The sequence below is a fragment of the Poromitra crassiceps genome, assembly GCF_964638095.1.
Source record: "Poromitra crassiceps genome assembly, chromosome: 2".
Classification (NCBI taxonomy): Eukaryota; Metazoa; Chordata; class Actinopteri; order Beryciformes; family Melamphaidae; genus Poromitra; species Poromitra crassiceps.
In genome coordinates, this window is record NC_139624.1 from 63,654,419 (window position 1) to 63,677,154 (window position 22,736).

At 44.4% G+C, this 22,736-nt stretch overlaps 2 protein-coding genes across 2 annotated transcripts in view; both read right to left on the reverse strand.

The window, feature by feature from the left end:
* The window catches only part of kcnh2b (potassium voltage-gated channel, subfamily H (eag-related), member 2b), a gene marked incomplete at both ends in the record, with an annotated part of 583,908 nt that extends 580,126 nt beyond the window's left edge, over window positions 1-3,782 (reverse strand). Inside the window, one exon of the mRNA XM_083632013.1 lies at window positions 3,707-3,782. Within this exon, the coding sequence (XP_083488139.1) occupies window positions 3,707-3,782 (76 nt within the window). The remainder of the gene's footprint in view (window positions 1-3,706) is intronic.
* Window positions 3,783-10,086: 6,304 nt separating this feature from the next.
* The window catches only part of sspo (SCO-spondin), a gene marked incomplete at both ends in the record, with an annotated part of 269,200 nt that continues 256,550 nt past the window's right edge, over window positions 10,087-22,736 (reverse strand). Inside the window, 3 exons of the mRNA XM_083632012.1 lie at window positions 10,087-10,245; window positions 19,955-20,085; window positions 22,439-22,499. Of these exons, the coding sequence (XP_083488138.1) occupies window positions 10,087-10,245; window positions 19,955-20,085; window positions 22,439-22,499 (351 nt within the window). The remainder of the gene's footprint in view (window positions 10,246-19,954; window positions 20,086-22,438; window positions 22,500-22,736) is intronic.

Consider the following 22,736-nt stretch of genomic DNA (forward strand, 5'->3'; position numbering starts at 1 on the left):
AACAAAATTCCTTTGTTTTCACTCTTTTATTGAAGGAAATTATTTTTGAGGTGTCATTATATCAGAAAATATTAGCTTCAGAGTCAATGATGTGCTTGAATGTTTAATTTCACAAAAGGCTCATTATCTCTAACCTGACGCTGCCAGATGGACGGTATAGCTCCACATAGGTTTCACTAAACCAGTCGATCTGGGTTTGAAGTCACCAGACCCGCTGACGGAGGCGGGCACTTTGTCCAAGCTACTTGGCAGGTGATTGGATGACCCATCTGTCTATCACCGCTGGTGGGTGTTAACTTCAACCAATCAGATCGCGGAAGGTGCCTGTGGATGATCTCCGTGGTATTCATTGATTGAGTCCTCGCGGTCGTAAAGTCACCTTCGAAGCATTTAGTTAGATTATAACGAACTAGTTGTGTGGCTTAGCCTTCCCAAATGTTGAGGGTCGTTTTTTAGAATTTAATACATAGAATTGGGAACATTACATTCAATTTCATTCAGACTGCCTGTCACTTCCGCGATGTTGACGAGTGAAAAGAACTACAAAGACCATGTACCCACTACTTGCCCAGACGAGCCTGCCCGCCTACGGCCGCCGCTGATTCGTCGGCCCGGCAATGGCCGGCATGGCTCGACCAATCATCTTAAACTGCCTGTGCGGGTCCAGACCGTCACGGAGAACCAAATGAAATGTGAGTTCACGTGACGGGCGGTTTACCAGGCTACATTATCTCAGCTTCTAGAAAAAAATTGCTGTTTTTGGTTAAATCAAGCTATCTTCTCCGGCTCATAACTAAAGAACGGAAAATGGGATCAATAAACTTTTTTTTGCAGATGATAGAAGAGAGTCTCCTCGTTCTTTGTGCGTGTTCGGTGTTTACATAGTAATATCACACTATATTCTGTGGGCCTCGAGAAATCACTGAAAACGCTCTGAAACTGGCACTGGGAGCGTCCGTTCTCCAAAAGTGGCTGGCACTCAATGAGTTAATTACAAGTCTCCCCGCAGTCGCCCGTCCCCAGATCCGTCTCATCTTCTCTTCTCATTCTCCACATGCCGTGTGCAAAACTACTCTGTGCTCAGCTCCATAAGAGTAACGTTATATGTAGACGTAGGCAGGCACAATGACCGATAAATAAAACGTTGTTAGACCATAGTTTTGCGTGGTAATAGTAGGCTATGGAATAATATATTGGAGACAGACGGGGATGAAAGGGAGGGGGGGAGCTCAGAGCACTTGGCTTTTCTGAGCGGACTGGATCGCTCCGTGGAATTGGAGCTTAAAAGGGAAGCTTGTGATTTGTTTACTGCACTTCTCCAATGAGCAGATTGTGCATAATTGCACGCTTAAAAGGCATGGTTATAATGCTTAAGGCCGCCTGTAGCACCGACACCAAAATATCGAATGGGCAGGTCCACGCCCACTAATTTGCGCTGCGCCGGGCGCTGGACGCAGTTCATAGGCCGATGCAATGATAGAGACCTATGTGCTTAATTGGTGCTACAATATCACTGCAACTCATGTTCAGTTTAACATTATTAGTATATTATCCTATCAATGTTACTCCCAGCCGATGGTGCTCAGCAGGCAAGGCAGTGGAGAACGAGAGTGAAAAAAGAGACGGACTGAGACGCAGAGCAAAGGGCAAGCGCCTGTAAACAGGGCTGCAATCAGACCTTACTAACGAGGCTCACACACACACACATCACCGCGGACATGTCAAAATATACAGCAGCAGCATCCATTCACTGACAAATAGTCCGAACCCCACACACTCACTGCTGCGCCACACATCTCTCTGCAAGTTGCCATCAGCAACGGGTGGGGGGGGGGGAAGGCTGACATCATGCATTGGCAAAGGGTGGCGATTGGACGATCTGACTGAGGTCAAGATGGCGCAACTCTAATTGACAGGTCACCTGTCCAGTGACCGCGCAGCTTGCCGATCACGAACCAATAGCAGCGGTCCTGCGGCTCTGTGGGAAAACCCTGGTTTCACGCTATAGCTGCTTCTGGCTCCCCCAAAAGAAAAACATGATGGCGACGGTCAAAATGACAAACTTGAGGCTTCAAAGCGGGAGTCCACAAACCAATGGGTGACATCAGGGTGGCTACATCCATATTTGTATAGGGTCTATGATGAAACCCTTACTGTGGTGTTGTTGCTGCCACCACCACATTGCACATCTGCAGGCCTGGGTTAGATATGACTATACATATTTCACTCCAGCTCACATCTAAATCTTTATCTTATCAGGCCCTGAGGGGAATAATTGACATCAAGGTTAACTAAAAACTGTAATTAAGCCCAAAGCTTAAAATATCTGATGTATTAGCATGGCATGACTTTCAAAAGCTAAACTGATGAAATGTAAAGCCACTTGCATCCTCCATTTCCCCACACCAGCATCACCACCACCTCCATCATCATCATCTTCATCAGCCCTGAGGTGAATTTCCGTATGGACTGTGCCACTGCAGCGCGTTTAAAGTCTAGTCACACATTGAGGAATGGAAAAAAGCACGAGTGATTTGCATCAAAGATAGTATCGCTGCAGGGCAGTGAGGATGAATGAAGCCGATGTATTTGAAACCGCGTACTTTTCGCTCTTGGGCTTTATGAAAGATTTAGTAGCTGGGATGTATTGTTTGTTTTTGTAGGTTATAACTTATTCAAGCCTAATTGGTAAGATATCGATTTTTTTAGGCACACAGTCAAAACAAATTGTGTTATGTTTGAAAGACACATATTGGTACATCAAACTATATCGTGTTTTGTAGCAGACTGCTGTTTCTGTCAACATCATTCAGGGCAGGAGCGGCCTGGGAAGACACTTCATCAGAGTGAGATTGAAGCTTTAGAGGGATATGGAGAAATAAATGATATATCTATTTTCATAAACCGACAATTTGATGCTTTTGAAATATGACACATTTATACAGGCTTCTTTGATGATTGATGTATTATTCCTGGAGTGGTATATCAAGTTGTGCTATAACTTTGTATTGTTTTAGTTGAGCTTTTATTTCTTTTTTGTTGTTTGTTTCTTCTCCCTTGTTTGTGTTTATATTGTATGCTTTTGTAACTGTTTAACTTTGATTTAATTTCTGATGTAAGATAAGCCCTCTGGCGTTTCTGTCTCTTAACTGCACAACGTTTGCATTTACTTGTAGGCTATCTGTCTTTTCAAAACCCCAGCATGCCATGGTGAACAGTCATTCACACGCTGGTTGCTCATGTTAATCAGGGCTATAGTGGAGCGGAAATGGATAATGTCAGTTTACTCACCTCTTTGGGTGGAAAATCTTTACAAAGTTGTGATCATATGATAGTATAGCACAGTAGGCTATATCATATCAAACTGATGTAAGTCACGAGGAGTCTTTTATGCAGAAAAACAAATGTTTTACTGAAAGGATAATAGGCATAGTTCACCCATGGCACCTTCTTATTCACCACTACATCAACTTGCATATGGTACTGCACCACTTTATGACTCAAAACTATTAACCACGCATCAACAAACATTATTAGTGAGACTAGCTACATAATTAGCGTGTCATTTTCAAAAGGGCATATGGAGTCAAATCAATTAACGAATCAATTATTAACGGCAGGTTCTGGTGAAAAGAAAATAGGCTATTTGGACACATTAGATTAGATCATGCAGAAGAGAAAATATAAACAAAATCAATGCTCTTACATTGACTGTCGAATTTCCTGATGATGGTGTCCAGGAAGGTGTTCTGCGGGGCCACGTGGCCCCTCCGGACCGGCATCTTTGCTGTGACGGCCGCTTGACTTTTAAACACTTCTTTTGGACTTATTTATGCCGCACCGACTCTGCGTTTCCGGTCCAGTGCACCCGGCCGAGCGCACTCACTCACTGCGCTCTCTTCGGGTCGGTAAGTGGCAGTAATCCCGGTGCCAAAGTTTGTCCGAGTTGCTTGGACAGAGGAGGACTCACCGGTGGCTCTCCACGAGAAGAGAGGAGAGGCGTGCTGTGGAAATGAGAGGCGCACTCTAGGTTACGCACAGACAGTCCAGTCTCCAGTTTCCAGGCTGAGGGGAGTGGGGGTGTCTGTTTCTGACCCCCGGCCGTGTGGCGGGGAGGGCAGGTCAGGGGGAGGGGGCTGTCAGGTTTCCTCCTGCTCTCAGGCTCGGAGGACCACGGTGGACCTCTCCTCCTGCGCTACAGCCCGCTTCGGTGAAGCGGACTGGGCGAGCTTGCCGACAACGAGCCTCGTTGGAGCCATACTGTAGCTGGTGCGCCGAGCTGCGCGCTTTTATCCGCCTTTGTGTGTTTGTCTGGAGAGAAAACAACAGAATCACTGTTTAAAGAGAACAGGAGAGCGCAGGTGTGCAGCCGTCAGGTCGTTGTGTGTTTGGAGCGGTTTGGAGGTGTTGTGGCTCACGCGCTCTTCCCCCTCCTCTCTGTGCGCTGCGCGCGCCCTGCCAACAGGATGACTTCACTTCATCTCCACCGGCGGCTGCCTGGCTGCGCCCATATGCCTGCGCCTGCCCCTTTTAACCATTTGCTCAGCGGCAGCGTTGACTTTTGGTGAGGTGATGGAAAACGTGGACGCGACATGACGACCCGTTCAACATAGCCCCCTCCACCAAAATAAATAAATAAATAAATAAATAAATAAATAAATAAATAAATAAATAAATAAATAAATAAATAAATAAATACAAACAAAATAAAATAAACTTTTTTCCCTCAAAACCTAATGCCACTTGATTTTAGGGGGGTCAAATATCTTACTTGCTATCCTACTTGATTACTTTAGTTGGTTCTTTTAGGACCATTTTGCTTGTTCTTTTAGGCTATATAGGCTATGATTTTCTTATCCTTTTCACTTGGTCTCGATGCTTTTAATGTTTTGTAGCATTAATAATTACCTTGTTGCTGTATAAACTTGCCTTGGAGAATAGAGTAGCCTAATCAACTATAAATTATCCCAATGGGGATGTAGGAAAAAATGATGAGTCTGAGCAGAGGTTTCAGTTTCTCCTCATCCTACATGAGAAAAAAACATGTGATTTGAAACACCTGTCTGGGCTAACCGCTGACGCAAGAATGTGCAAGTTGCTGTCTATAGGCGGACGTGCAGTTAGACAAAAGAGGAAGAGGCCGTGTGCGCGTGTGTGTAAACCGCAGGTTTATCAGACACCTGCTAAAAGGATGACTGCAGCCAAACGGTTTGCTGTTACGCACAGGTGTGGCATATTACCTCCATAGCTATGACACACACACACACACACACACACACACACACACACACACACACACACACACACACACACACACACACACACACACACACACACACAGTTGTCTGCTCAGATCTGAATAAATACATTTCATTGCCTATAACATAAAGGAGAACAGTTAGCTGCTCTGAGATCAGCCTGCTTTCTTCCCTGCATGGCGCAGAAGTCAGTTTGATTGAGTGGATGACCTCAATGTGGAGAGGAGCTGTAGGCTCCTGTGCTGCTTCTTCGTTGTGTTTCATGGGGAACGGATTCAGCCCCCCCCTCCCGCACACACACACGCACACGCACAAAGCGCGCGCGCGCGGGGGATTCCCCCATTCCGTCACGGCCAGGGACGCTGCCTTCAAATGCTGTCGGGAATATTGGTGTTCAGAGTCGTGCACAAGTGAATTACTTTTATTTAGGCAGAATAGGCTATGGGTTTCACGCCATTAATGGACTGTACATTAGGCATAATTCAAGCTAATTATTATCAGCAAATATGACATCATGAGCATTAAATTACTCTAAATTCAGAAAATCTGCACAGTGAAGAGTCTCTTACAATCAATACTTTCAAAAAAGAGGGGGGGTGACTGGGGGGATAGAGTGAGATCCTCCCACGCGCTACGTCCTGCCGGTGAAACTCCTCGCTGTCAGGTGAAAAGAATCGGCTGGCGACTGCACGTCTATCGGAGGAAGCACGTTCTCTACAACTCTTCCCAGATCGGCAGAGGGTGGCGCAACGACCGGGACAGCAGAAGTCAGCAAGTAGGCTACAGTAGTGCTGTGCAGTGAGAAAAAACCTCATGCCCCGACACCTTAAGAGATGCTCTAGTGACAAAGCCCATGGGTTTTAGCCTCATTATTAGAATGTCTGTCTCGCATGCCACAGGTTCCCGGTTCAATTCTCAGCTATGGGAGGCCTACACAATGCGGGTTACATGCAGGCTACGACCTGTGATGCACCTTCTATAATAACAAAACAGACCCTGTTTCCTTAAAATGTTTAACTTTAAGCAGAAGACTTAAGGGTGTGTGCAACCAATTTCATTTTATGGAAACCTTAACTTCTTGAAAATCTTAACTCAAGGTGTTTTGTGCAACCAGCCAATCTCAGCAACTCGTGTAAGATAGCAAATCTCCACTCTTCCAGTCCTATTAACCACTTTCATGTACAGTATACTGAAGACGGAATTCTCATATTTCCAACAGCATTTGAATGCAGCAGTAGACAAAGAGCGCTCCCTGCATGTCCAACATGATCCCTGCAACACTGCTGTTTCTAGGCATTTTTTATTCTAAGAAAATTTCCAAAGGTCTCAAGGTTGTAATCGGCTCAGAGCCAGTAGAAAACCCTCTTGTTTTCAAAGATGTTGTCAGATAAAACAGACCACAACCACTTTTAATCCAAAATTTGGATTAAAAGTGGTGCATGCGAGGTGCATTTGGATTCCAAATGCACCTCGCAGCCCATATCATGCATTTAATTTTAGTATCAATGTTTAATGTGCTATGAATCGTAGTCTCGCGCTTGCATGAGGCCTAACGAGCTATTGATCAAAATGTGACGGCACTGAATTAAAATTGCATAAGCTCCTACTATTATTACATTCAACATGTATTTACTACAGCGGTGAAAGTCAGAGGTGGTGTGCCGGTCATAGCCTTTCCTCTCAACACCCTTATTTAGTCAGGAAAAGAGAGAGGAGGAGAGGAGAGAGGGAGAAGAGAGGAAGGTGCAAAAGACGAGAGAGAGAGTAGGCAGACACAACCCTGTCATGGGGATGCTCTTATTTGACATATCGCAGCCGGAGACATTGTGCCTTGCGTGTGTGTGTACACGCAAGTTGCGTGTACACACACACACACACACACACACACACACACACACACACACACACACACACACACACACACAGAAAAGTCAGAGAGAACTCATTAGATTTAGATTAAGAGGGAATTCTTAATGCATTGACCTTGTTGAATAAATGACTGAATACAATAATGACATTAAAGGCTTTAGGCTTAAATGTTACAGCTGTTTCAAAATGTATCTGCAACAATTCCAAATCTGTCATCAGATAAATTACTTTCCTGCACAAACACTGTGTTTTCACTGTGGCCATTTTTGGCCTTAGCCGGGTAGTGTACTTAACCACCTGCTGCTGCAGTGGAGCTGCTCACTGACCAGCAGAAGACTGTGGCTGTACTGGATGTGCCGCGCGTCACCTGAAATGAGAAGCAGGGCAGTGCTGGAAAAAAGAAGATCCATGACCAAAATAAGGGTTTAAAAAAAAGACGCCTGGCAATGTTCTTCATGGGTACGAAAGGTTTATTGCCCAACCCATTACAACTGCATTGAAAATTGTGAAATGTATCAGAAACTTCTTGATGAATTCTTGAAAAGTAGATTTTTGGGACATATGTTTCTATAATAAAACACAGATACAATGTCTTCATCAACATGTAATACACCTTTTTAGATTGTATAGGTCCTGCTATTTATTTGATAAACATACATAAACATAGAAAAAGCTGTACAAGGTGAAGAACAGGAGTTTCAAAACAGCAACTCTGAACTCTATAATGAAGCATCCAGTCATATGATGACTAAGGACTACAAAGCAACATCAACAGGACTCCGGACTGCTTTTTCATTTCTCCACTCGTCTGTCCATCCGTCCATCCCGCTTCTCCATCTGTCCATCCCAATATCCTCCGTCCAGCCGGCTTCCAGCGTGGGGCTCTCTCACTCCGTTTGGCTTTCTTCTTTCTATCTCTCTCTCTCTCTCTCTCTAGCACATACACACAGACTCTTACACAAACACACACAACACACACTCAGCGTCTGGACAAGTCGCCTCCTGTAAATGGACAGAATCCAAAACAAACGGCAGAGACCGAATGAGAGTAAGACAGCTGTAGCTTCACTGTCATATAACAAAACAGACACTACTCCTGCATCAAACTACGAACACTACTAGACCTATACTGCATCAAACTACGAACACTACTAGACCTACTGCATCAAACTACGAACACTACTAGACCTACTGTATCAAACTATACGAACAGTGTTTCAGACACTACTAGACCTACTGCATCAAACTATACGAACACTACTAGACCTATATTGTATCAAACTACGAACACTAGACCTACTGTATCAAACTACGAACACTACTAGACCTACTGTATCAAACTATACGAACAGTGTTTCAGACACTACTAGACCTCCTGCATCAAACTATACGAACAGTGTTTCAGACACTACTAGACCTACTGCATCAAACTACGAACAGTGTTTCAGACACTACTAGACCTCCTGCTTCAAACTATACGAACAGTGTTTCAGACACTACTAGACCTACTGTATCAAACTATACGAACAGTGTTTCAGACACTACTAGACCTACTGCATCAAACTATATGAACAGTGTTTCAGACACTACTAGACCTACTGCATCAAACTACGAACACTACTAGACCTACTGCATCAAACTACGAACAGCATTTCCTCTGCAAGATACTCATGAGGACAGAGGACGAGAGCGTCACTAGAGAAATGTCTGATGTGTACTGTAAGTAAAGCAGTGTGAGCATCAGTTGAGACTGAGAACATTTCTAATCGCAGTTAATACAGTATGTGTGTGAGTATCCGCATGCGCACATGTACTAGTGAGTAAGCAGGGCCGCATGCTATCGAAGATTGATCGCTGTAACAGCCCTATCTGTCAAACGTTATGTCCGCTGGAGTGTGGGACTGGGAGGGGAGTACGAGCTGTACGAGTTGTTCTGTGTCATATGCAGCTACATCCAATTAACTAACGCAATCAGCCATGTTGATGAATGGATTAGCACATAATTGCCTCAGAGGTGGGATCCCTGATTGAGTTATTCATGGCGGGCAAACGGACATTTCTCACAGACTGGAGTGCACACGTCTATGAATTTGTATAAATGTATGTATGTGTCTGAGAGCAAGAGGGTGTGTGTGCGCGTGTGTGCGCGTGCGTGTGCGCGTGCTTGCGCACGCGCTCATTCTTGTATGTTAGCCCTGCGTTAATGGAAAGTGACAAAGACTGAGATTTTTTTTATTGGGAGGGGAACAGACAGACATGATGGCTGGGTGTTATAACCACTTGGACAGAATGATTAACAGCATAACAGACAGCATGAGTGCTAGCAGTGTGTGTGTGTGTGTGTGTGTGTGTGTGTGTGTGTGTGTGTGTGTGTGTGTGTGTGTGTGTGTGTGTGTGTGTGTGCGTGTGCGTGCGTGCGTGCGCGAGAATGTGTTTGTGTGTGAGAGAGAGACAATTCCATGATATTCAGGAAATGCCATGTCCAGTGGGAAGCCAAGAGTGTGTAGACTGCACATAAGCATTGTATAAGCCGGTTGTTGTCAAACTTTTTCATGTCAAGGACCCCTATGGCAAATATTAGACCACGGACCTCCATTTGATAAGATTTTGTCCCAGGGTCCCCATCTGATAAGATTTTTGCCTGATGTTTTATTATAGAAAGTGTATGAAACCCTTGACCAAAATTGTCATTCTGTCATTGTGTTACTTATGGATGGAATTTGCTGGGGACCCCCTTGAACCCCTTCAAGGACCATGGGGGTCCTTGGACCCCACTTTGAAAACCCCTGGTGTAAGCAATTAGACAAATAAACATTAGTCTATGTGCATTTGTGTGCTTGGTTTGCATGTGAACATGTGACATGGATGTACGAGTGATGCACAGCCCTGCGAGATATGCATGATGTGAACACCCACTCACACACGCACACGCACACGCACACACACACACAGACACTCCTCACCCACCTTGGCAGCTGGTGCAGTCGCAGCTGTGTATGACAGGCAGGACGACGGGCTCGCTCTCTCCACTCTCACACTGCAGGCTGAGGAAGCGCACCGGGTTGTCAGGGTCCAGCCGGTAGCTACAGCACTCACACACTGACTGCAGGTAGGGCTCCTGATGGTGAGCAGGTGAACAGAGAGAGAGGAGAGGGATGATAGGAGAGAATAGAAGAGGAGTCAAGTCACGTTTATTTAGCACATTTCCATACACAAAGATTAAGAAAAAAGTATGACAAGGCGAAATAATAACAGCGAACAGTGCAAAATTATTAGCAGTACTGTAAGTCAAGTAAAAAAATAAAAGAGATATTTTTACTTTGTGAGTGAAATTTTCCTCAATAGTGCAATTATATCTTCCTTTCTAAACGCACCTTTCCCCAATAGAGGGTATGCATGTGATGTCACAGAGGCAGAAGTCACTGTGGGGTCACGCCCACTGAGTCACAGCAAGACTGAGCTTGAATGCAGTAATCAGCCTAGATAACTGACACCTGCTGCTCAGGGAGGAACTTGACACTCATTTTGACACTCATTCCTGATTGAGGGGGCGTGTTCCAGTGGGTGTGCATACCCTCTATACTGGCTGCTTCCTGATCAAATTATGCCTATCAGAAGTGGCGGAGTGGAGAAGAGAGGTGAAGTGAGAGGAGGCAATTAGGAGAGGGGGATAGCATGTTGGGTGAGCAGAGGGTGAGATCAGGGAAGAAGGTCATGCGAGGAGAACGAACATATCCAAAGGAGAAGGGAGAGAGGAGGATAGGAGAGGGGGGAAGACCAGACCAGAGAATAGAGTTGGTGGGAGAAACAGATGGAAAAGAGAAGAGGAGAGGACAAGTTGAGAAAGGATGGGAAAGGCAGCAGAGAGGACGGAAAAAAGGGAGACAAGAAAGAGAGAAGGAGTAGTGGAGAAATCAGAATCAGAACCTCTTAACATTACAAGAAATATCAAGTGACAAAGTAGTCTCGCTTGCCAGCCTCCCTTCCCTTCCGTGAGAGGAGTCTGGCAGTGCTGGTCTCCATTCTGGAATTGCGGGAAAAAATGCCCTGTTTGATTTAACCAATCACACTTGTCTTGGGCAGCGCTTGGCGGCAGTGCCCTTGGAAAATAGTTTCCAACAATCCAAATCTTCGTCAAAACTTGCCATTTTCAGCGTGTAGCAACGAGCTAGCCAAGCCCGGATTAGCAACTATATGGGCAGGGTGAGTGCCCTGGGGCATCAGCTGCCTTGGGGCATCAGCCAAAATGATTCTGTGGCTAATTTTACTGTCTTTCAGAGGCTGTAGTGAAGGTACTGATATCATATGAAACTAGAAGACCTAAGGCATCCATTGATACCAACCCTGACATGCTAGCTTCTCAGGAAGGGGGCTAAATACCGCTGCAAAGTTAGACTAAATTTTGGCAAGGGAAAAATGGTCAAAGGGTCCCTTGACCTGTCACCTCAAGATATCTGAATGATAATGGGTTTTATGGGTACCCACAAGTCTCCCTTTACAGACATGCTCACTTTATGCTAATCCCTTTTATTCTTAAAAAAAAGTTTTTTGCATGCATTATAAATGTGTTATTTTTGCCTATTCTGAATTTTTCTGCATATAGGACTAGGGCTGTCAATCGATTAAAATATTTAATCGCGATTAATCGCATGATTTCCATAGTTAATCACGATCAATCGCAAATTAATCGAATTTTTTTAATGTTCTAAATCTACCTTAAACCGAGGTAGGCTACCTTAAACCTGAGAGCAGATGCACTGTTGTATTAATATGGGTAGCTATTATCATTAGTATGGGTAAGTATTTGGCCATTGGTAATATTGTTATTATTGCTACTAGTTACTGGGAATACACATCTCTCAGGCTGCACTGTGAAGTTAATTGGTGCGATCCTCTACATCTCTCGAGCCACAGACAGGAGAAGCTGCGTGCATGCTCTCTCCCCTCTCTCTCTTTCTCTCTCGGTATCTCTCTCTCTCGCGTTCCCGTTCTCCGTCGGTCTCTCTCTCTGGTCTGCTCGCCCTCCCTTCACTGCCTGTCTGTCTGTCTGTCTCACTCGCTTTCTCTGCCTCTCTCTCTCCCTCTCTGTTCCCCCCCCCCCCCCCCCCCCCCCCCCGTTCTCCGTCTGTCTCTCACTCTCTCTGCCACGGTGAGAGACAAGACACGGGGAGAGCCGACGCGCTCCCTCTCTCTCTCTCACCCAAAATGCAGGACATATTTCTCAATTTGAAGCTGAACTTGCCAATATACCCATTTTCTTCCTCATTTTCTGCTCACGGAGCTTTGTTTCTGCTTGCTATCAACGTTACTGCTTCCTGATTTCCCAAACTATGGGTCGGACCAAGGCTCAAACTTCAAAGAAAGTGCATGCGTTAATCGCGCGTAAAAAAAAATAGTGGCGTTAAAAGGAATTCGAGTTAACGCGCGATTAACGCGTTAACGCTGACAGCCCTATATAGGACCCCTAAACAATATTGGAATTACAGAAATTGAGTGTGACTGGAAAGCTCAGACTGCTGTAAATTCAATTAGCCCAATGGTATTCATGTGTGATGAAGGGGGCACGGTGGCTCAGTGGTAGAGCTGTCGCCTCACAGTCAGAAGGTCCTGAGTTCGATTCTCGCCTGGGACACTGTGGGTGCTGTGGTTGTGTTCCCCCCCATATCTTCAGTGCCTACTGCCCAGGTGGGGTATCTCGTCGTAAGGGCCTTTCTTATGTGGAGTTTGCATGTTCTCCCCGTGCTCCCCCAGGGGATTCCCCCGTATATAACCCCCCACTAAAAACATGCAGAAGATCAGATCGTCATCGTCATCCGACCAGTGACGACAACATCCGAAGTTGGTCCCCGGGCGCTGTACGAGAAAGTGACCACTGCTCCTGGCCTGCCCCCCGGAGGAAAGGACATAAAAGACGGGGCTTGTCCCGTTACGAGAGTACGAGTTTTTATGTTAGTCCCCATCATCTACATTGTGTCTTGTGTCTGATATATGTGTGTTGAGGCTCTACTTTAGCAATATAGTCATGTTGTTATTGCCATAGTAAATTTCACTTTTTACGGGTGTGTGTGTGTGTGGGGGGGGGGGGGGGGGGCACTTCAAGTCTGGGTCACCTTGGGGCATCACACTGTGTTAATCCAGCCCTGGAGCTAGCGTGTAGGTTTCTGCCGTTAGCTTGTTAGCTAGTTAGCATTGTTCTTTTCACTTCGGCAGCCGGGGACATTTACAGCAACACACAGGGAGGAGGGAGCGGAAGCCGCTCTGATTGACATGGTCGGAGCCAATGATAGAGTTTGTAAGAGGGGAGCGGAAATCCGGCAGTGACTGAAATGGTCGCCTCCAATGGGAGAGCAGCTGTAGAGCAGGGGAGGGCTTATGCCAGCAGCCTGTTTCCATGCAGCCAGACTCCTCTCACGGAAGGAGGGGAGGCTGGCAAGTGAGACTAGTGACAAAGTGACAGTACCAGCTACTGACCCACATGTATCAAGGACATAAAGGAGCTCATATGAATGGCAAAAATATAAAATAACATCAATATACATTAGACAATGCGGGGGGGCTGGCCTTACCAGTGTTTAGGCATTATTACTGGGCTGCCAACGTTAGGGCTCTGATGTTTTGGCGACAAGGGATTCCTGGCAATTTAACTCATGGGGCTCCCCTGTGGCTAAAAATGGAGGTCGGCTCTATCGCCAGGTCTTCCTTGCCAGCCATGTTGTTTTCTAAGCTAGAGGAGCCTGGGATTTTGAAAGGTTTGAGTTTTGTCCTAAAAAACTCAGTCAGAATTCTGAACCAGGTTAGGAAAGTTTTGAAAATACCAGATGTTTCTGTTCATACATTTGTTTTAATCACTCTTTTTTGCCCTCATGGTCAGATAGAATTTGCCATGCCTGGAGTGAGAAGGGGCTTGTCTCCATCAGAGACCTGTATATTGATGGCCAATTTGCGTCCTTTGACCTTCTGAAGAGGGAATTTGAGTTGCCCCAGACACATCTTTAAAGATATATACAAGCTAGACATTCTGTCCGATCCAAGATTGGTGTTGATCTATCTGAAATCATATGGGACAGGAGTCTGTCTGTGGTCCAGCTCTGCTCGGTTAATAGTAGACACCAGCTGATCCAATTTAAAGTTGTTTATCGTCTTCACTATTCCAAGCAGAGATATATCGAGATATATATAGACATATATAGAGATATATATAGACAAGATATATCCTTCTGTCTCGCCACTATGTGATAGGTGTCGGGTGTCGAAGGTCACACTGTCCCATGCTTTTTGGTTTTGCCCTTCACTGTCCGGATTCTGGGCCAAAATATTTATATATTTATGTTAATATCCAAAGGACTAATTCATTGGGGAAGTTTTTGGTTATCTGGGACCCGTTCCTGGCCTATTTTGACTAGGTTAAAAATGACAAGTGACTCACCCGGCCGATTACTTATGGACCACTTGTAGTGGATCCTATGCACAGTATATTTTGTAAGCACATGGGCATTTTACATGACTGGTAGCACCACTTTGCAAAGTTGGAAATGTTTTTGTTTTTGTTTTTTTGTCTTTTTCTTTTCCCTTTTCCTGTCTGAATGTTTTTGTTTTTGTTTCTCATGTTCTGAAAAACCATAAAATAAAATATTGGACAAAAGAAAACTATACATTAGACAAAAATACAATTTCTCTTGTGCACCCAACATATTGTATGAAGTATAGCACTACAGGACATGACAAGTTTTGTTTCAAAATTAGATGGTACCAAAAAGTGCCACCTACTCTGATAGTATGAATAGCAGTTAATCTAAGTCCAAAATGATAACACTTATACAGAGTGGACCCTGTATATTTTCGAGAGGAATTATTTTATGAACTTCAGGTAATGATTTAGCATTTTGGGATAGAACTCTTGAAATAATTTATAACAAATACTCAGTAGCAGCCTTGTGGTCTTCATGATGGCAGGAAACTTCATGGAAGGCGTGTTTGTGTGTCCAATTAGTGCACAAAGGAGGAGAGAGAGAGAGAGAGAGAATATGAGGACAAGTAGAGTGCATGATAGGAGAAAGTGGTAAAGAGAGGAAAAGAGGAGGTGAGGAAGGGAGGAAGCGAGGTATTAGTCCACGATTAGACTCAGCCCTCAGTCTTAATCCGTTTCACTCCTGTAAGACTGAGAATATTACTATTTAAATCTTTGCATAGCGTTAGGTGGCGCTGTTGGAAGCCTTGCATCGGAGAACCAATCATGAGTGTTGTGGGCGGGCCTGCTTTCTGGGGGCAGATCTCATGCAGAACCGGTGTCTCGCAAAACATCGTCGCATTTGCGGAGAAACATATTAATCACGTAGAAACAAACATAACCTGTTAATAGGACGTGTTTCATCTGGCCCCGGCGGCTAGAGGTCTTTCCCCCAGCGATAAGCCCGACTCCCGAGGCTAACGTTACAGAGCCTGCTGGCTGCTGATGACTTCACACAAGTTCACAGTATCAAGCGGACCACTTCCGGGTAGGAAAAATGATTGTAAAATAAACCACAGCTATAAATTTTGTTTGGAGCATATCAGCTCCATGCTCTGTGTTAGGACTATGATAAATGGCATTGCCGCTACCAAATAAAATTCTAATAATAAATGTAGGCGTGTCTGCTGCCGGCGGTTCTCGCCGGGCTCAGACAGACAGTTTCTGACAGTGAAATTCCCAGACGTTTGGTGGCGCAGCTCACGTCTGGGAGCCGAGACTAGTCCACGATCAAAACCTGACATTCATTCCTCCGCTCAAAATGGCCATTCATTAGTGCAGTGCACACTTTGAAACGTCAGCAGTGTGTATGTGTGTGTGTGTGTGTGTGTATACTGTATGTGTGTCTGAATACTGTTAAGAGAGAAAAGAGAGAGAGAGAGAGAGACATTCAGCTCCTGTGAAAGTGCTTCCTCCTGATGATCAATGAGAAAGGAACTTCTCAGTGCCACCAAGTCACCAGGTACCGTCCCCTGTTACCACGGTAACGGGAGGTAACGACACATTTGGCTGAGCTTTACAGTGGAGATAAATACTGTCCAAAGTCACCATGGTGATAAGGTGATGAGCTCGCTGTGCTACAGGGATGAACAGACAAGTAAAGGATATGTCTCACACTAATCCTCCCCAAACCATTATTTACTTCAGTGGTCCCCAACCTTTTTTGTCTCATTAGCCGTTTTGCCATGCCAATAGTACCCCCTGACTCACGCATGTCGATGATTCTCCTAAATTTGTTCTATTAAACCCATATTAAACTTTTAGTATCTACATGTAACACAACTGATTATCAAATGAAAGTCTGATCCCTTTAATACAAACTTTTACAAAGACATTTACCCTTGAGCTAAAAAAAATATTCAGGCTCGCACAGTCGCAGGTTCACCCCCTTTTCATCAGTCACCGAGACAGTTGAGCCTGTTTTTGTTGTTGTTCTTGTTGATGTTGACTTGACTTGAATTCGGACAGATTTCGATTGAAAAATGTGTTTTACCAAAACCTCCTGGGTGTTTGGTGCTCTGGTGCTGCTGTAGATGGTCTGGCTTCAATCAATCAATCAATCAATCAATCAATCAATCGATCATATTTAATACATTGAATAATTCATTGAATTATTGTCAGCTGACTCTAAATTATAATCCCCAATCTTTCTAAGTACCCCTAAATTGATAGCTAGGGGTACTTGGTTGGGAATCACTGATTTAGTTAATCAGTGATACATTTCGGTTTTTGTCTTGGTCTGCCATGATGGTAGTAGCTATATATGTGAACCTTTGCATATTAGACTGTAACCTCTGTTGACAGAAGGTAAAATGGTGAAATCAATGACTCTGTAATGCTAATACTGTAGACTTTTATAGATAGACTGGGAGCATCATTAGCAAGTCAGCTGGAAGTGTCTGGATTTATTATTATTTCTTACTACTAAATTGGAGAGCTGTCTGTTTTCTTTTTTGTTGTCTAGAGTTGCTCCAATCGCCTCCAATCTGGTGCAGGAAGGAAAAAAAATCCGTCCACGGATGGGGGGTGGGGGGGCACTACAGCAATACATGTTTAGGCCTTCACACTCACAGAGCCATTGTGACATCATCAACATCCCTTCCCTGTTTCCCACTGATGATATCATTGATGATGTCACGGACTTGAGTGACATCACTGATGACATCACAATTGCTTGAGTGACATCACCCTATCAGCCTAATCTTATTTCTTATCTTCATTAATCTTTCATTGTCCTTCCTCCGGTGGGCAGGCCAGCAGCAGTGGACAGCTTTCTTGTGTACAGCACCCGGGGACCATCTTGTTGTCATCCCTGGTCAGATGACGATCTTCTACATGTTTTTAGTGGGAGTCCATATCGATGTTATATGGAGGAACCCCAGGCGAGCATGGGGAGAACATGCACACTCCACACAGAAAGGCCCTTTTGACACGATAGGCCACCTGCTCAGTAGGCACTTAAAGGGATAGTTCGGTTTGTTTGAAGTTGGGTCCTATCAGCTAGTCAGATATACTAACGTAATTCGGTACAGTGGTCTGGAAGCGAGGCGCAGTGTCTAACGAGATCCGGCACCCAGAGGAGCAGCCTCGCGCAGCCTCACCAGCCTTTTCTCTCTCAGTACTGGGGGTCAACAACTAAAACGTAATTTAGCCACCTCAAACAACGCCCACCTAAACAAATCGATATCTGTGTACATGCACGCTCTATTTGAGAATTTTCTACGCTTTACTTTTCCGCCAAACAGTCATTTCATTCGGTACTGCTTTTTCTCCCAACCGTACAACCACCGTATTCCTCCGCTAAAGCCAGCACAGAGCACAGAGCCGCGGTTTACAAAACAGGAAGGCTTAGAAGAGAGATAAAACACTGACTTACTTTAGAGACAACAAGTCACCTGGCCTCTCTGGTCTGGGTCGTTTTCCACAATTTATCCTGGGAATGGTGAATACTCTCTCAATACATCTCTCTGCCTGTTCACTCTCTGCAAAAGTTCCTCTTCTGTATTCTCTCTGGTTCATAATTGTATCCTCTTGTCACCAAGGTGAATGGCATATCATCCTCGCTATCAAAATCACTCATATTTTCGTTCGTGTATTCTATTTGTTGTGTCTTCAAACCGGGAGAAATAAAATAGCCTACCCCCAAATAACTGCGGAGTAATCCAGTGCTGCGGCTCGGAGCTGGCTTTTAGCGGAGGAATACGGTGGTTGTACGGTTGGGAGAAAAAGCAGTGCCGAATGAAACTGCTGTTTTGCGGAAAAGTAAAGCGCTGAAAATTGTCAAAATAGAGCGTGCATGTACACGGATATCGATTTGTTTAGGTGGGCGTTGTTTTAGGTGGCTAAATTACAGTTATAGTTTTAGTTGTTGACCCCCAGTACTGAGAGAGAAAAGGCTGGTTTGGCTGCTGCTCTGGGTGCCGGATCTCGTTAGACACTGCGCCTCGCTTCCAGACCACTGTACCGAATTACGTTAGTGTATCTGACTAGCTGATAGGACCCAACTTCAAACAAACCGAACTATCCCTTTAAGACATGTGGGACATACCCATAGCATCCCAGGCGGGAATCGAACCCAGGACCTGTGAGGCAACAGTGCTACCACTTCACCACTGTGCCCCTGAGCTGTTTAAGAACCTATATGTGCTGTCCGTATTCTCAAGAATGGCACCCAGAAGGTGGTGGTGCAGATGATGGAGAATGTGGTTGAATGTGAGAGTTCTGTAGGGACAAACAAGGTGAAAGGATCTTCCTGCCAAGAATTCCTCACCATGACAGAAATGATGAGCTTCCCTTCACCTTTGTCAGACATGCCGTCTGACAAAGTAATTCCCAATCAGAATTCCCCCCTTATACTGTATGCTTATATGCTGGTTAGCAAATTCGTCTTAATTGTTTCCAGGTTTGTCAAGTTAACTGCAAAGCCCCACCGGCAAGAAGGAAACAGATTTTTTTTTTGGCAGAAGCAATGAAGTCATTTTCAAATCAATAAAACCGTTATTGTTTGTGTCAAATATCTGATTTATTTAGTAAGTAGCCATGTAATAAGCGGGATAATGTACAGCAAGCAAGCTGGTCATTATTGGAAAATAACAGCCCGACAGGCTGATCAGGCACTGATGTGTCATTTTTGTGCTTAAATATAGCAAAGCAAGCGTATGTTTTAGCGAGCCCATGTTTGCATGCCTTCAAGTGCACATTGTAATATGTCTTTGCGAGCGAGGATGCTGCTGCTGGCTGGCAGCTGCTGTCACATCAGTGACAGGGGGCGTGTGCCAGGCTAGCAAGAGCCATGAGTTGCGACATCTCCGTTGACTCCAATGGACCAGTTTTGCAAAAGGAACTTTTGGCAAAAAGGAACTTTTGGAAAGTAAGGTTCTGGATTAAGGAGCGCTGTCGAGTTGCAGCAGAATGGACTGTTTGTGATGTACTTTGAAAGGGTAAGACATTTAAATAATCAAATTGTATATTATCAGCTTTATGTTATGCATTCAAATGTAGCTCGAGCCCCCTTCCTGGATGTACCTCTATTGTTGCCATTCTCTTACTACAATACGCTGGCGAGAACAACAATAAGACTTACGGTCTGATTTTTCCCAAAATAAAAAGAACGATTCTGCAATCTGCACAAGTTTAAAGCACACAGAAGCAATTGAAAAATGTTTATTTTGACATCACTGTACATGTGTGTGGAAATTTGCTGCATTATAAATGCTAGATTTGCGGAAGACCTTTAGAAAATAATGTCTATTCAGCTCAGTGCATGTGTGCGTGCGTGCATGCATATACTACATGTATGATTGCATTTGTCTGTCCATACCTCCAGGATGACATCGGTCCTGGACAGACAGCGCCCCCTGCAGAAGCTGACCTCCACATTGTCGAGCCGACAGTCTCCCTTGGTGATGTTCCTGACCTGCGTGTAGCGACGACACTCTGGTACCGGCTCACCTGACAGGACCCCAGGGACCAGGAGGAGCAGGAGGGAGAAATGGGACAGAGACAGAGAGAGACAGACAGACAGAGAACAGTGGGTGATGAGGAGGAGAATGAGGGACCAGAAGCAGGGAAATGGAGAGGAAAGTAAGGTTTTGTGCATTTGTATTAACAAGACAAAGAGAGCAAAATGAGACAGGAGGAGAGAGACAGATAGTTCACAGTGACATTGCCATGCCCCCTCGCCGCATGTGACATTTTCTCCACCGGGAGAGAGATTAAAGCCCCAATGTAGGCTAAGTAATGGAATCTCTCACTAATTGGGTACTATGGTAATTGGCTTTCACCCTGCTATACAAATTAAGTATATATATATTCCCCCCCCCGCCCCTTTTTTAAGTGGTTTTAGAGTCACTACATAGTGTGAAGGTTAAATGAAATATGTGACACGGTCTGGTAAATTTTTTAACAAGTAGGCAACTGTGAAACTACACAAATCAAGATAAAAAGGTTTTTCATATTATGCAAGTTTAGATGTTGAAGAATGCATTCAATATAACAAACAACATAGGACCACTAAACACGTATAATTTGTTAGCAACCTAAGCTTGTTCAGGGCAACCCAAGCTTGTTCACTAACTTTAAGGCGATTTTCTCTGAATGGAATGTTGCTTGTAGGAATACAAACAATCAAATAAGCCTTCTTCAACTATTTTCAGATTTCAATATACGACACATTTACAATCTGCACTTTCATAATCTGTAAAAAAACTGAAAAATGATCTTGCCCTACAGTACAGTACCATACAAAGTATTTTTGAACTTTACAGCATACACTATTTCCATTTGAAATACTAGGAACGATTCCCAGGGTGGAGACTCTGGAGATGATGCACCACTTGTCCTCTTCTCCCTACTTATACAGTACTCACCAAAGTTAGCAAGCTAACTGTCGTCTATTCAAAAAGAAGCAACGTGAGACAAACTGTGAACTATGATCAAATCTACTCTATTTATTTAGTGTAGGAATGTGTCAACTCTGTAGCTCTAAGAAGTAACCAACCATAACAACCCGCCCCCAGCAGCCTATAGGTTATCTTCCACAAGGCTTTCTGTTACTCACAACATATAATTAAACAACATAGAACACACCACACTAACATTAGCTGTTTGTTTGTCACCAAGCCTGTGTTGCTATCTGATGTTGTTCAGCAACTGTGTCAGCTCTGTGCAGAGAGCCAGAGTATGATTTCTGAATAACAGCCTTTTAAATTGGAGTTGTTTATTCCTTTCATATTGTCATACTTGGTAACCGTTTTATAAAAGCAATAGCTCACTCCTCCGCCTACGGCGCCGGGGCAAGCACGAGCCTTAGGTGTGGTATAATGAGCATATCACGGCCTGTCGTGATCTATTGCTTAAGTAGCCGATGTGTTTAGAAGAGCAGTCTCACTTTGTTCAGACAGACTTGCTGTAGTGTAGCGTGTTATGCTTGCTATATTTTAACTGCTGTGAGATTTGTTTGGGGAGCATACTGTATGCGAGACAGGCGGGGATGAAAGTGGGCAGAGAGGGAGAGAGAAGGGGGACCTCAGAGCGCTTTGGTCGCTGCTGGAACCTCGTTTGACGCTCCAAAATCAAAACAGGTTCGGAGTACGGGCGTCAAGGCAGTTTGATGCACGTCAGAACGCTCTTGGTGCGCGTTCAGCCGTTTAAAACATCGGGTGGACTCATTGACAGTAAGGTGGACCTCAAAACGCGAGCGACGCCTTGTCCTCCCACTATCTAAAGCCTCAGCCAGGAAGGCATCACTGATGAAATCACAATTGGTAAAGTGACATCACTGGTGACATCACAATGATGTCATCACTGATGACATCACAATTATGACATCACTGATGACACCACAATTCCTCAAGTGACATCACTGATGACATTATCACAATCGTGACAGACAGGGCCCCCTTAGCCAATTTTAACTAAGAGAAGATATCGATTAGTTTAAGGCATCCATGCTTTATCCACATTTTAAGTAGCTCATGTTTTTCTCAAGTAGTGGCCTTGGCAGTTTTTGATGCTAGGGCTGTACTCTCATGTCATGGGGCATTATATAGAACAGTCTTCTATTTTACCTTTTCTGTTTTGTTTTGTTTTTACATGTGTACATGTTAATGCATTCAGGATCATCTATGTCGGATCGTACATGTCTCTATGTACTCTAGATGGAACATTTACATCATATGCACATTTCAAGTTTTCAAGTCTTCAAGTCTTATAATATACTGTACATTTGGATTTGTGAAAATGTTCTTGACTTATGATTTATGAGATTTAAAGGCTGAGTGAACTTGTAATTTGTCGTACTTACCAGGAAACTCCTTCCTGCAGACTGGGCAGCAGCTGCCTGGTTCCTCCACCTTGACCTCCCCCTGAAAGAGGAGAGGAGATCATTTGTCTTTTACAGTCAGTGAATCAGCCAGGTCACTAGTGCTTTTTAATCCTCCTCAGGAACCAAGCCATACCCATTTTCATTCTAGCCATCTAATCAGGGATTTGTTCACACCTGGGATGGCAGTCAAATCCAATGACTTAGCTGACAGGATAGAAAAGCAGCAGCACTTGGGGTCCCGATGATCAGGATTCAGTGTCACTTACAGTAATCTGTG